Source organism: Neophocaena asiaeorientalis, unplaced genomic scaffold, assembly GCF_003031525.2.
Source record: "Neophocaena asiaeorientalis asiaeorientalis breed wild unplaced genomic scaffold, Neophocaena_asiaeorientalis_V1.1 scaffold105, whole genome shotgun sequence".
Taxonomy (NCBI): Eukaryota; Metazoa; Chordata; class Mammalia; order Artiodactyla; family Phocoenidae; genus Neophocaena; species Neophocaena asiaeorientalis.
The window spans coordinates 4,242,112-4,255,823 of NW_020172162.1; the positions used below are offsets into that span (position 1 = coordinate 4,242,112).

The 13,712-nt window shown below is 36.0% G+C and overlaps 1 protein-coding gene across 3 annotated transcripts in view; it reads right to left on the reverse strand.

Annotated features, from left to right (window-relative positions):
* Window positions 1-3,663: 3,663 nt before the first annotated feature.
* Window positions 3,664-13,712, reverse strand: part of SESN1 (sestrin 1) — a 104,043-nt gene continuing 93,994 nt past the window's right edge. The window contains exons 6-10 of one of the 3 annotated variants that reach the window (XM_024755352.1): window positions 11,563-11,710; window positions 9,211-9,323; window positions 6,883-7,073; window positions 5,465-5,609; window positions 3,664-4,844 (exon numbers count right to left, since the gene is read on the reverse strand). In XM_024755352.1, the coding sequence (XP_024611120.1) occupies window positions 4,758-4,844; window positions 5,465-5,609; window positions 6,883-7,073; window positions 9,211-9,323; window positions 11,563-11,710 (684 nt within the window). In that variant the 3' untranslated portion in view covers window positions 3,664-4,757. The remainder of the gene's footprint in view (window positions 4,845-5,464; window positions 5,610-6,882; window positions 7,074-9,210; window positions 9,324-11,562; window positions 11,711-13,712) is intronic. The other 2 variants (XM_024755370.1, XM_024755361.1) reach the window with 2 other exon arrangements.

A 13,712-nucleotide genomic window follows, 5' to 3' on the forward strand; every position in this document is an offset into this window, starting at 1 on the left:
CTCGAGATATTTTCTAATTCCATTTGTAATTTCTTCTTTGCAATGGCTTTTTAAGAATGTGCTGTTTAATTTCTCCATACTTGTGGGCTTTCCAGTTTTTCTTTCTGCAATCGATTACTAGTTTCATTCCATTATGATCAGAAAAGATACTTTGTATGATTTCAGTCTTTTAAAATTTGTTAAGACTTGTTTTGTGGCTTAATATGTGGTCAGTCCTGGAGAATGTTCCATGTGCACTTGAGAAGAATGTATATTCTTCTGTTTAAGTGTTCTGTATATGTCTGATAGATCCAATAATCTATAGTGTTGTTCAAGTCCTCTGTTTCCTTATTATCTTCTGTTGGTTCTATTCATTTTTGGAAGTGGGTATTGAATCTCCCACTATTATTGTGTTGCTATCTATTTCTCTCTTCAATTCTATTAACATTTGCTTCATATATTTAGGTATTTGGTGCCTATATGTTTATAATTGTTATAGCTTCCTGGTGAATTGACCCTTTTGTCTGATATTCATATAGCCACCTCTGCTCTCTTTTGGTTACCATTTGCATGGAATATCTTTTTCCAGCCTTTCACTCTCAGTCTATATGTGTCATTAGATCTAAAGTTAGTTTCTTATAGACAGCATATAGTTGAATCCTCTTTTTTATTTTATCCATTTGGCCAATCTGTGTCTTTTGATTGGGGGATTCAATCCATTTACATTTGATGTAATTACTGACAGGGAAGGACTTACTACTGCCATTTTGTTAATTGCTTTCTGCAAGTTTTGTAGCTTTTTTGTACCTCATTTCCCCTCTTCCTCCTTGGTGTTTCACTGACTTGTTTTTTTTTTTGTAGTGACATGCTTTGATTTCCTTCTCATTTCTTTTTGTGTAAATTCTAGAGATTTTCTTTGTGGTTACCATGGGGATTACATTTAAAAATGTTAAAGTTATAAGAATATTTTAAGCTGATAAGAACTTGATTTGCATACAAAACTCCATTCCTTTACAGTTCTGCCCACTCCCCACTTTGTTACTGATGTCCCCCTAAGTCCCTTAGGCTCTCTCCACTTTTCTTCATTTCTCTTTTTGTCCCTCTGACTTAGTAATATCAAATAACCTCCAAGGTTACTAATAGTAACTCTAAAGTTATTGATAGTATCAGTAACTCTTCAAGGTCACTGATTAATTCTTCTCTGATCAAATCTCCAGTTGAACTCTAGGTTTTTTTCCTTAATTCAGTTATTGTATTCTTCAGCTCCAGAATTTGATTCTTCTTTATTCTGTCTCTTTAGTGACATTCTCATTTTGTTCATGCATCATTTTCCTGATTTGTCAGTCTCATTCTTTTTTAGTTCATTGAGCATCTTTATGACAACTGTTTAAAATTCTTTGTTAGGTACATCAGATTTCCGCATTGCTTTAGGGTTGGTTTCTCTAGGTTTCTTAGAGTTTGCCACATTCTTCTGTTTATTTATATACCCTGTGAACTTTGTTGAGATTTGGGCATTTGAAAAATAGCTACTTCCAGGGACGTATCTTCTTTGGGCATGTGTGTATGCTTTCATTCCAAGACATATATCTGCTTTTAACTGTCTTAATTTCCCTAAGAGGCTTGTCTCTGTTTCTTCTCAGGAGCTTCCTGTTCCACTTTCTATTTTATTCCCGGCTGTACTCTCTCGGATCTCCTGTACCTGCCTACAGAACTGTAGACTCCCTGCTGCTCTAATACACCTCTACGCTCACTTCTGTTTTCAGTGGCCCACAACCAGCATCCAAACCATGCTACCACTCCCACTAGTGCTCCAAGTCAGGTGAGACAGAATTCAGTCTCTCAAATAGTCCCCAGACAAGCCTGAATACTGGACACAAGTTCACCTTCTTCCTTTCTGTCCTGAGGGAGGAGCCACGAATTGGGGGTTTCCTCTCAATTGCATCACGCTGTGCCAGGCAAAGGGAAGGGCTAGGACAAGCAAAATGCCCCAAATTTTCTTAACACCTTTTGGTGCAGCCTTCTCCTGGTTTTGTGTTTGCCTGAGCTATAGCTTCCCAAGGGGTTTCTAGAGTTCTCACAAAGGTATTTTGGTCCTTATATTGTTGTTAGCTCAGTGTCTCATGGGGAACAAGGACCTGGAGCTTCACTGGTGATGTCACTCCCCATCTACCTGCCTTTTGCTTTCCCTTGATATTCACTAGTCACAAATATGTGACAAAATTTGAGTATCTTAATGAGTGAAATGTGCTTGGAAAACATGCTTATCCAACAAGTTTTATTTATTTACTTACCTACCAATGGTCTGTTATCAAAGTAATTTGAAATAGGTAAACCATTAGAAGAATTAAAAATCTCTTAACTCTTAAATGAATTTTAAGTTAAAAATATCACCATTATTTATATGAAGTTAGTAATTGTGGTAAATACATTAATGTTTAGAATTTAATCTCATTCTTATAGTAAGAGATACTGAATTAAGTTTCACCTAATAAAAAAGTTCCCCAATTTTTACCAAAAAACTGATTTAAAAATTGAATCTTGGAAACCTCAACCAGAAATCTATTCATGATTATTTAAGAAAAAAAATTCCTCTTGTGGGGGAGAGTTTTGGTATTCCATAGTGTATTCTATTTTACCATCCCCAGTTATTTTGGAAACTATTAGTTTCAAAGATTATAGTGACATTAGAAATCCTGTGTGTTTAGTTTTGAGAAAACATTGAGTAATAAGAAACACCTGTTAAATGGGAGGTACTGAAACATCAACTTTGTATCACAGGCATGCCTTTATTACTTTAGATGTAAGCACACTTTTTTACTCATTAAAATTTCAAATCGTGATTTGTAAGTAGTTTATAAGCTTCAGTGAAAGAAGATAATGAATTCAGTTTATCTTGTTTTGTGATCATCCTACTACTGATTAGAACCTCTTTTAGAAATTTTGTATTTTCAAGAGCAAGTGCAAAGAACAAAGAGCAGAAGCAGAATGAGTAAAAATTTAACTAAAATCCAGTGCAACTTTACTTGTTGGATTCACCTGTATTGCTATGATGAAAAAACCCAGCAGCAGACAGAAAAGGGCAGAGGTATGATGCAAATTCAATGGGTAAGACCACTTGTATATTATTGTAAGCTGACTAGAAATGGGCTTATGTATATCTTTAAATATATTGAAGATAATTTTTATCTAAGGTGATAGTCTTATCTTCTCAATAGGGTGTACAGCCATGAAGGTAAGTACATCCCCTCCATTCAAAACTGTGCCTCCCATCCCACACTATAAATTTATAGGCACTAGATGGAGCTCAATAAATGTTTTGATGAGTAAGAGAGTTATTACAACAGCTTTGATTAAATTTAGAGCTATTTCTAATTGTTTGACAGTGTCATTTTTTGTTCTATAGTGGCTCCCTAATTAGCCTTTGTTTCTAATAATTTTTAATAATTCTATTTGACCTCTAAAACATCTCAGTCCACCTCAGTTCAAAATGGACAAGGCATGGGGCTGTACCAGTTATTTCCAAGATAAAACTTTTCTTTATATCTTTCAAAGTGACTTCAAGAGTTTGCCATTTAATAGTCTCTCATCTGATTACAGAATTATTTAAGTGTGATGGCTAATGAAAGTCAAAAGAAACAGCATAGCTACCGATTGTGAAGCCATGACTTTTTAAGAGACAGCAAAAAAATTGCAGAAAAATTATTCTTTATTGAAAAATACCAATAATACTGACTGACAGACTTCAAAAGCATTTCACGCCTCCAGAATACAAAGTACTTAATACATTTTTTTCAAGCCTGTTTGCATTTCAAACAAAGCTAGCATTTTTGAAAATCAAATTTGATAACCTGACTAAATATATTTTCCAGCTTTATTATTTAAGGAGCTGTACAACCTCTGAAGTGGGGACCATGAGGTGGGCAGGAGCAGAGGGGCAGAATGCACCTGGGACTGCGCAGCAGTCTACAGCAATATTTCCCATAACTTTGGTGCTGGAAACAAAAATACTGTACAAGACAGCTGCCCTCCAGTGTCAGAGAATCTTGGGAAACAGCATATCAAAAGGTAGCCAGCTTTTCTTATAATTTACACACTTTCATTTAAGATTGCTTTTTGAAGAAAATCTTTAAGAATGCCACTGTAATTTAGTATCATCCAATAACTCTGAATTAAAAAACTGTATGAAAGAAATGAGCTGTTACCATCATAATGGTCTTTGCCGAGCTGTGAGTAATTTTAGGTGCAAAAAAAATTAACACATATGCAAGTTTAATTTGAAACCACAAAAATTATATATGTAGGCTCAGATAGTAGCAGTGTTCACTTTATTACTAATAGAACAGCCACTCTATTCATTCCACCAGCAGGAATAGCAGCACCAATATCTAAAATCCTTTATGTATCAATATAAAAGCTTACATCATTATCAAAGTCCCATTCTTTGCATGCTCCAATTCTTGTTATTTTTTAACATAAAAGCAACAGGATTTTGAGAGTTACTATTTGCTGTATTAAAACAGTTATACAGCATCTTGTACTGTCAAAAAGCAAAACACTGTGAACAGCAGCCCTTCTTCACGGCTCTAAACTTGAAGCTGCCAAGCACTCACTGCTTGTGCCAGCAGTGGCATTTCCACAGTAAAATAGCAGAAACTAAAGGAATCATGGCACAATGGATTTCTGAATTCTTTTATCTACCATTGGTCCTGGGGCTTAGTACCTTCCCCTTGTAGGACTGTATCTGCTGATCGTTCATCTTCTTTAATGGAGGAAAGGCATCAGGTCATATAGCGGGTAATGGCTCTCAGAGCATAAAGGAGTTCTGCTTGCATCCTAGCTTCTATAAGAAGCAGATTAACGTGAACCTGAATATAAAACACATTATCATTTAAGATAGGATATATGTATACATATAACTGATTCACTTTCTTATACAGCAGAAACTAACACAACACTGTAAAGCAATTATATACTCCAATAAAGATGCAAAAAAAAGAGATAGGGTTATAAGCATTCACAATCAGTTTCAGTGCATCTAATAAACACCAGAAATGTTTTCTATGTGCCACTGAATAACATCAGTTTCTCAAAACAAAAGCTGTCTGATCTTTTTTGGATAGATGTTTTGAGCTTGGATAGATGTTTTGAGCTTGTATTTATATTTGATCACATCTCTTCTTGAAGGTTTGTTAGAATAACAACTTCCCTGCCAAATCATCATTCACAAACACTCTCTTCTTTCTCTTAAGCAGTTACAGTGATGCCAGCACTCTGAGGAGAGGCCAGCACACCTGTTCTCCCTGTCTTTATTCTTTTACTTTAAACCATAATGAGGTTCTCCCTTCCAAGGGGTATGTGAGACAGCTGATCTGGAATGTTCTTATCTGGGTTGGTAGAAGTGATGGAAGGGGTTTGAGACCCATTAGATTAGGTGAAGGAGAATAAGGATCACTGCTAAGTTAGAGTAAACACAATAGGTACTTACCTTCTCAGAGTGCTTGAACTGCCTCCAGAAGCTATCATACATTCTTTTGGTAACCTTTTCAGGAGTGCAAACAACAGTTTTGATATAAACTTTAAAGCTACGATCCAATAGCTGGTTAATTTCACCATAGTCATAGTCATCATATCTGTTGAAAGATAATGTGAGAATTTTATATTTTTGATGTATAGTCTGTTTTATTCTTATGGAAGTACAGACATCAATAGTAAATGCTGTATTCTTCCCCCCTCTTTGTGCAGGTAGCTATCCCCCAAAATGACAGCTTTACAATTTTTACGTTTCATTGGGGGTGGATGAATGAGTATAAAGGGGTAAGAAACAGAAGTTAGATGAACAAAAAAATTGCCAGTGCCCAAGCACAGTATATTTACAATCATGAATAAGCAACCACACTGAGGAACAAATTCTGGAAACAAAGTTTGAGTATTGCTGATATTAAGAAATTAACAAATTAATCAGACAATAATACTTATTGATACTATTACATGATATATCAATTATAATCTATTTGTGTAAATAAATTTTTTTTCTTATGTTTCCAGGAGTTCTTGGGGTCAGATGAGAAAAAAGGGGGCAGAGGTGTCTGAGAGGAAAGAATCAATCTCTAGATGGCTTCACAGTGTCTACACTTGGGAAAGGCTAAGCCAAGATGGTCGATAGGCACCAATGTCTCCTCCGCCCCACTGGCAGATAGTGCCTAGAACTGAAGTCTCCTAATTGGTTTTTAGTAGAAAAGGAAGAAAGCGGGTCCTGTATAACCATTCAGGAGTCTAAAGTCATAGCCTGGCTACTGATAAAAGTGAAGAAGCAAGAGAAAGTCTGACTTTACAGCTAAAATAATCAGAAAGTACCACAGCATGGTTGTTTGTGTATGTTAGAAGGTGGTTTATGATGGCTGTGTTTCCTATAAAGCATAATAAATGTGGCTGAATACCTAACAGGATATGAAAGTTTTGTATTTTGATGAAATATCATGGGAGTAGGTACTCTTTAGAAGGGTACTGTAAGAGTTCTAAGTTCCATGAAGGTAGAAGTATGAGTGTGTCAGGAGATAAAAGATGATACAAAGGGAAAAGATACCATAAATGTTCAGAGACAAACTTTGCCTCTTCCTCTATGCTCTTGGGCCAGCTTGCTTGCTCTCCTCTTCCCTGGAGGCATCTGTTATTTAACAAGATTGTCAGCATTCCTAACTCTCCCTCCTGCTTAGCTAGGCAAGAGAAAACACACCAAGCTGCAAAAAATCAAGTTTTTGAAGCACAAAATGCATAAAAATAAGCTATTGGGGAGGGGATGGTTTTGAGTATGTTAACGTAGGTCTGTGCATATGTGTTCCAAGCACCTGAATAATTTAGGCTAAAGGAAAATACCTCTTCGTAAACATAAGAAAACAGACTAACCTTATTCCAAACATGCAGTGAATATAGTTCCAAATAGCCCGTCTTAGCATTGAGGTATCAACATCTTTGTGCATTGCCATTGTATTATAAGTAAGATTGTAAGCAATGTGAAATTTTTCATCGATCAACTGTCCTACATCTGGATAAAGACGATTTACCAAAGAATAACCATGGTCTTCCCAACAATAGTCCTAAATACAGAGAACAGAACAAATGTGAATAATTAAAACGTGGCCAACTATAGTTCTATGTCTGTCGCTCTTCGGTGCAGTGAAATTACTGGCAGCTGAAATCCACTGCCTTTCTAGTACTAGCTCTCAGTTTCACTTGCATTCCAGCTTGTTGTTTTCAATTTCTATACTGCAACATGCAAAAGTTACATTTTGAACTCAGCGAGTTTAAACACCAGTGGAATCTCTTCCCCTTACACGCAGGTCACCCATATTCAGTTTCTCTCACTGTTTCCCCTGTCAGCCTCCAGAGATGACCCATCTTGGGAGGCCACTCTCCTTTTCTATTGCTGCAGGCATTCAAATGGTCCTCAAACTTTGTAAATTTTTAATTCAAGGTATCCATCATTCAGTCTTTTTCCTCCTACCCACCTCTGATTCTCAGCCCTATTGTGTCTCCTAATTAGTTTTCCCAAATTAAAGTCTCCCTGCTTCCTTTCTTTCCATCTCAAGCAAAACTTAATAACCCCCCACTTCAATGTTACTACCATATTTATTTTCCTAAAACACCTCTTTGATATTATGCCATCACTATGGTCAAAACCTACAAATCTGATCAATTTTAAACTAACTTCCCACTTATCCTTTGCTTGAAGGTCTTAGCAGCCCAGTCAGTTTATGATCCCTTCCCCTCAACCTATGCTCAGTTATTGCCTACAGTCTCCTCTGCTTACAATGCCCATGCTTTTAAACCATTCAAATCTCTCAAATCCTAATCTCCCTCCATAAAATTTTCCAGTCCACATGATCCCTTCAATTGTAATCTTTTATATTTCATGATACAACTTCACTATTGAGTAAAATATTTTATAATTCTTCCTTGTGCCTAATTCTGTCTCCTTAAACAATATGTTAGTTGCTTGAGCAAAGAAAAAAAATCATAGTTCTCAAATATTTTCATAATTCTGGTAAAAGAGTTATAATAGCCCCTGCACAATAATTGGGAAAGTTGGGAACATCAACTCATCTGAGTTATATATTTACCTATCTAAATTAAATATATAACAGACTGTTTAAGAAAAACATTTAAACTACAGTATGTTTCTACTGACGGATTGGAAGCGGTCTTACAAAACTACAGCACAGAATAGATAAATGTTTGCTAATTGATGATTCTCAACTTTTATTCTGGAACTAGAAGATACAGCAATTGTTACTCCTGAGATATACTTGCAAAGCACTTAGCACAGTGCCTCCTGCCAAAGCGAAAACAGAAGGACCCTGGTATCCTGGAGGACAATGAGGTCCCTAAGTTTCCATGGACTCAGTATATACAGAATTGTACTGGGAAGTTTTACTGTGTATTTCAAAGTTAATGATTATGGAGCTAAACAAACTGGGTCTACCAACAATAATTCTGCTCCCTACCCCAGTAACTTTATTTATTCTAAGAGATGGGTGCTAAGTAATTTTGGAATAAGATTTATTTATGTGAATCCTCTTTAAGGTTTAAATTTGAAACCTTTAAAAATTCTCATTGCTTCAAATGACATTCAGTTCATATTTTAAAGGGAATTAGGTTATTGTAATCATGGTTTATTTTCTATGGTGTCTGTAAGAACTCACCCAAATTAAAAAGAAAACAAAAAATCTGCTTTCCCTATAAGTCCTAATTTAAGCAAATCTTTCACTCTTTCTCATCCTCTTTCCCTTCACCCCCACACACATAATGCCTGAGATGCTGTGAGGACATTTCGCTTGTCACTCAGGCCTGGTGCATATCAGGGCAGAAATCGCCTCATTTTAACACTGGGGCTCAGTAAAAGAGTGCTATAAAAGCAAGCCAGGTTCAAACACAACTATTATTTATTGTTTAGTTATAGCAGGAACTTTAACTGGGTTTCTGCATACCATCTCTGGGAACCTAACCACTATTGTAATTTTGCTTTATGGGTGAATGTGTTTTGAATTCTGAGCAACTGATTTATGAACTTTAACAATATAATAAACATACCTAAGGGAATTAAGTGTACGTAGAAAAGTTATTTTTTTTCTCTGCATTGCTTTCTGTTCTCAAATCCAGATGGCTCTTTCTTATTTTAAGTCAGATTGAGGTATTTCTAATTGAGCATGTACATACAACAAGTTGTCATTTTACCTGGACTCGAAATGTTGGGACGTGCATTCCATGTCTAGAGAAATCCTTATAGCCATAACTAGTATCCTCAAAGTGACGAGATACATCTCTTGCTGGTGTAACTTCTTCATCATCTGAAATAATTTTTTAAAAAAACCACTGAAAGCCTTTCAAAAACAGGATGCTAGTTAAAATTCATTTTACCTATAACAAGTAAAAACAGGATTACCCTTTCTCTGACACTGAGTAACCAGTATCAACTAAAATAAAGTCTTAAAACTATAAAGAGAAATAGCCTACTTACTAGTAAATGGAATATAATAAAAGTAGATTCTGTTATTAAAAAAAATACTCATGGTTGAATTTCCTGTTTTTCATTCCTCTCTTTCACAGATCCTCTCTCCCTCTGTGTCCCCACTGTAGTTTATAGATACTAGGTTCTACTGAAAAGTATGTACTACCAAGTATGAACACCCTTTTGAATAATCTTTATGGTGATAACAAATATAAACTTTATGCTCTAAACTTTAGCACTTGGACTATTTTTAATGTCACACAATATATAAAATGATCTCTTTAACAGCTCAAAGGTCCTAGAAACAATTCTAAAATGATGAACAAAGGAAAGAGGTTCTGTGTGTCACTGTTTTTACAATGTTTCCTGCACTGCTTCTAAGCCTTTTCAGATTATCTTCATGTTTAGGGGTTGATGAGATTATAGTTTCAAGTAAATAAAATCAAAGACTTCTCCTCAAGCTAACATCCAACCTCCATTTATACAAATTTGATTTTTTCTTTGCTATTAAGAAACCTGCTTTTAACATATACTCTTTGTCCCACTCTATTATTGTCAAAATACACTGACACACTTTATTAACTTTTTTCCTTTAAATTATCTGGTTTACATATTAAATCCTATAGCCTACATTTGATAAAGGCCAAACATAAAGGATTTACGTTGTTGTTAGTTATCTAAGAAGTAGCTCCTTTTCACAAATCATAGAATTTTAAAGCTGGAAGCAATCTCAGGCCTTTATGAATGCAATTTCCTCATTTTAAAGAAGAGGAAAAAAAGCACTCAGTGTTAAATGACTTATATTCACAAAGTTTATTAGCAGTGATTTTAGTATTAGAACCCAAATCGAATGTCCTCTCTCTGAGTCTAGTGCTGTTTTCACTATAACTTCCTTTTCTAGAAGTAGGACTACCTATGCAATAACCTTTCTAAAAGGAAAGCCATTATTTGGATTAAACTTAAAAGCTTTTGCACAGCAAAGACAACCCACAGAATGGGAGAAAATATTTGCAAACGAAGCAACTGACAAAGAATTAATCTCCAAAATATACAAACAGCTCATGCAGCTCAGTATCAAAAAAACAACCGAATCCAAAAATGGGCAGATCTAAATAGAGACTTATCCAAAGAAGGCATACAGATGGCCAAAAAGCACATGAAAATATGCTCAACATCACTAATTATTAGAGAAATGCAAATCAAAACTACAATGAGATATCACCTCACACTGGTCAGAATGGCCATCATCTTATCTCAAAGAGTAAATGCTACAGCTGTTGCTGGGAATGTAAACTGGTTCAGCCACTATAGAGAACAACAGTATGGAGGTTCCTTAAAAAACTAAAAATAGAGTTACCATCTGATCCAGCAACACTACTCCTGGGCATATATATGGAGAAAACCATAATTTGAAAATACATGCACCCCAATGTTCATTACAGCAGTATTTACAATAGCCAAGATATGGAAGCAACCTAAATGTCCATCAATAGAGGAATGAATAAAGAAGACGTGGTACATATATACAGTGGAATGTTACTCAGCCATAAAAAGGAACAAAATAATGTCACTTGCCACAACATGAATGGACCTGGAGATTATCATGTTAAGTGAAGTTAAGTCAGACAGAGAAAGACAAATACCATGTGTCGCCGCTTACATGTAGACTCTAAAAAAAGTGGTACAAATGAACTTATTTACAAAACAAAGAGTCACAGATGTAGAAAACAAATCTATGGTTACTGGGGGGAAAGGGGGGAGGGATAAACTGGGAGATTGGAATTGACATATACACACTACTATATACAAAATAGATAACTAATAAGGACCTACTGTATGGCACAGGGAACTCTACTCAATACTCTGTAATGACCTATATGGGAAAAAAATCTGAAAAAAAAGTGGATATATGTATAACAGATTCACTTTGCTGTACACTTGAAACTAATACAACATTGTAATCAACTATATTCCAATAAAAAAGGATACTTTTATTTAAATTCTCTTAAATTAAAAAATTGGGCTTTTATTTTTGGACACAATAGACATTTTATTGACTATGTAATGGTTGCTTTTACCTGAAGAGAAGACAAACATGCTCTCTCTTTTTTCTATTTCAAAACGTGAAGCCATCTCTTCCTGACTTGCCTCTTCTTCATCTCGACATTCCTGTAACTGCTTCATCTTTTCCATGAGGGCTTCGACCTCAAAGAAGGAATCACTTACCTGAAAAGAAAGTGCAATTAAGGTTACATATGGCAGACACGGAATGAAATTTTTGAATTTTATTAAGTCTGTTTCATAAGAATTTGCATCTTAATACAATATAAGAAAAGATCTTCTTATAATTTTAATGCACATGGATGAATCAAAAACAATTATTTGGGGCTTCCCTGGTGGCACAGTGGTTGAGAGTCCGCCTGCCGATGCAGGGGACATGGGTTCGTGCCCCGGTCCGGGAAGATCCCACGTGCCGCGGAGCGGCTGGGCCCGTGAGCCATGGCCGCTAAGCCTGCGTGTCCGGAGCCTGTGCTCCAGAACGGGAGAGGTCACCACGGTGAGAGGCCCGCATACCGCAAAAACAAAAAAAACAACAATTATTTGGCCTATTATATATACAGATATTTAAATTTTAAAATAGAAAAATGATTTTAAGAACACATTCTAATGTTTTACCTTTTATTACTAAAATTAGTAATAATATTACTATCAATGCTAAATTTTAAAAATTAAAATTTAACACTACTTGTCGATTTAAAACAGAACTGAATATTTAAGAGTTAAGCTTTTACTTGATCAGTTAAATAAGGTACACAAAGTATAAGTGGTTTTGCATCAACTGTGTACACTGGGCATGTTGTCAATAGACAGGCATACCTCAGGTATATTGTGGGTTCAGTTCCACACCACTGCAACAAAGCGAGTCATGAATTGTTTGGTTTTCCAGTGCATATAAAAGTTATGTTTAGGGACTCACCTAGTGGCACAGTGGTTAAAAATCTGCCTGCCAATGCAGGGGACACGAGTTCGAGCCCTGGTCTGGGAAGATCCCACATGCTGTGGAGCAACTAAGCCTGTGCGCCTCAACAACTGAGCCTCTGCTCTAGAGCCCACGAGCCGCAACTACTGAAGCCCGCGCGCCTAGAGCCTGTGTTCTGCAACAAGAGAAGCCACCTCAACGAGAAGCCCGCACACCGCAACCAAGAGGAGCCCCCGCTCGCTGCAACTAGAGAAAGCCCGCGCGCAGCAACGAAGACCCAATGCAGCCAAAAATACACTATACTGTACTGTACATTATACCGTATACTGTACTATACTATACTGTTTATACTGTAGTCTATTAAGTGTGCAATAGCATTATGTCTAAAAAAACAAGGTACATATCTTAATTTAAAAATATTTATTGCTAAAAAATGCTCAACACCTGGGAACAGGGAGCTTATCTACTAGGGAAGTTTTTAAAAATTCTATTATTTCACTATTATCTCATTTAATAGAGGGATAACTAGGAACAGTACTTTTTCTTTAGCCTTGTACTAAATCAAAGGTGGGGAAGGACAACAATCCAACTCTAAGCATCCTAGCAACTGATGTACTCTCCCTTAGACCATCTCATAACCTTTAAGCTTTGATAAACAATCAGTGGCCATATGCAGGCCTCTAACAACAATCCAGATAGCTCAACAGAGGGTGGAACTGATGGTCTTGGGCGTTGCCAGCACAGCACAGTGATCAACCTTGGGAACATGATTTTCCCTCCTGTGCTAATCTCACCATATGTAAATGCTACCTCTTATTTAGTACCTGATAAATGCCAAGCACTGTACTAGGCCTTTTAACCTCTTTTTTTTTTTTTGCCTTTTACCTCTTTAGAGACATTTCATTTAAACTTTACAATAACCTTGTGTTTGACCTTCATTTAGAAATGAAAGAATGGAGGCTCAGAGAGGTTAGATAACTTGCCCACAGTCAAATATACGTTAACAGTCAAATACACGTTAAAGTCAAATACATAAATTTAACCTGTCCAAATCTGTAAAATAATACAACTGAAAAAATCTGTGCAAAGTATTCAAAAGGCTGTAATGTTGTTTCTCTGATTTCACTTTGGAAATATAAACCCTTTTCTCTTTCACTACAGCTAAAGAATGCAGAGGGAATTTTGACTCATCATATATAGAATTCAAATTTGCTTATAGAAAATTCAACTCATTCTGATCTGTTTCAA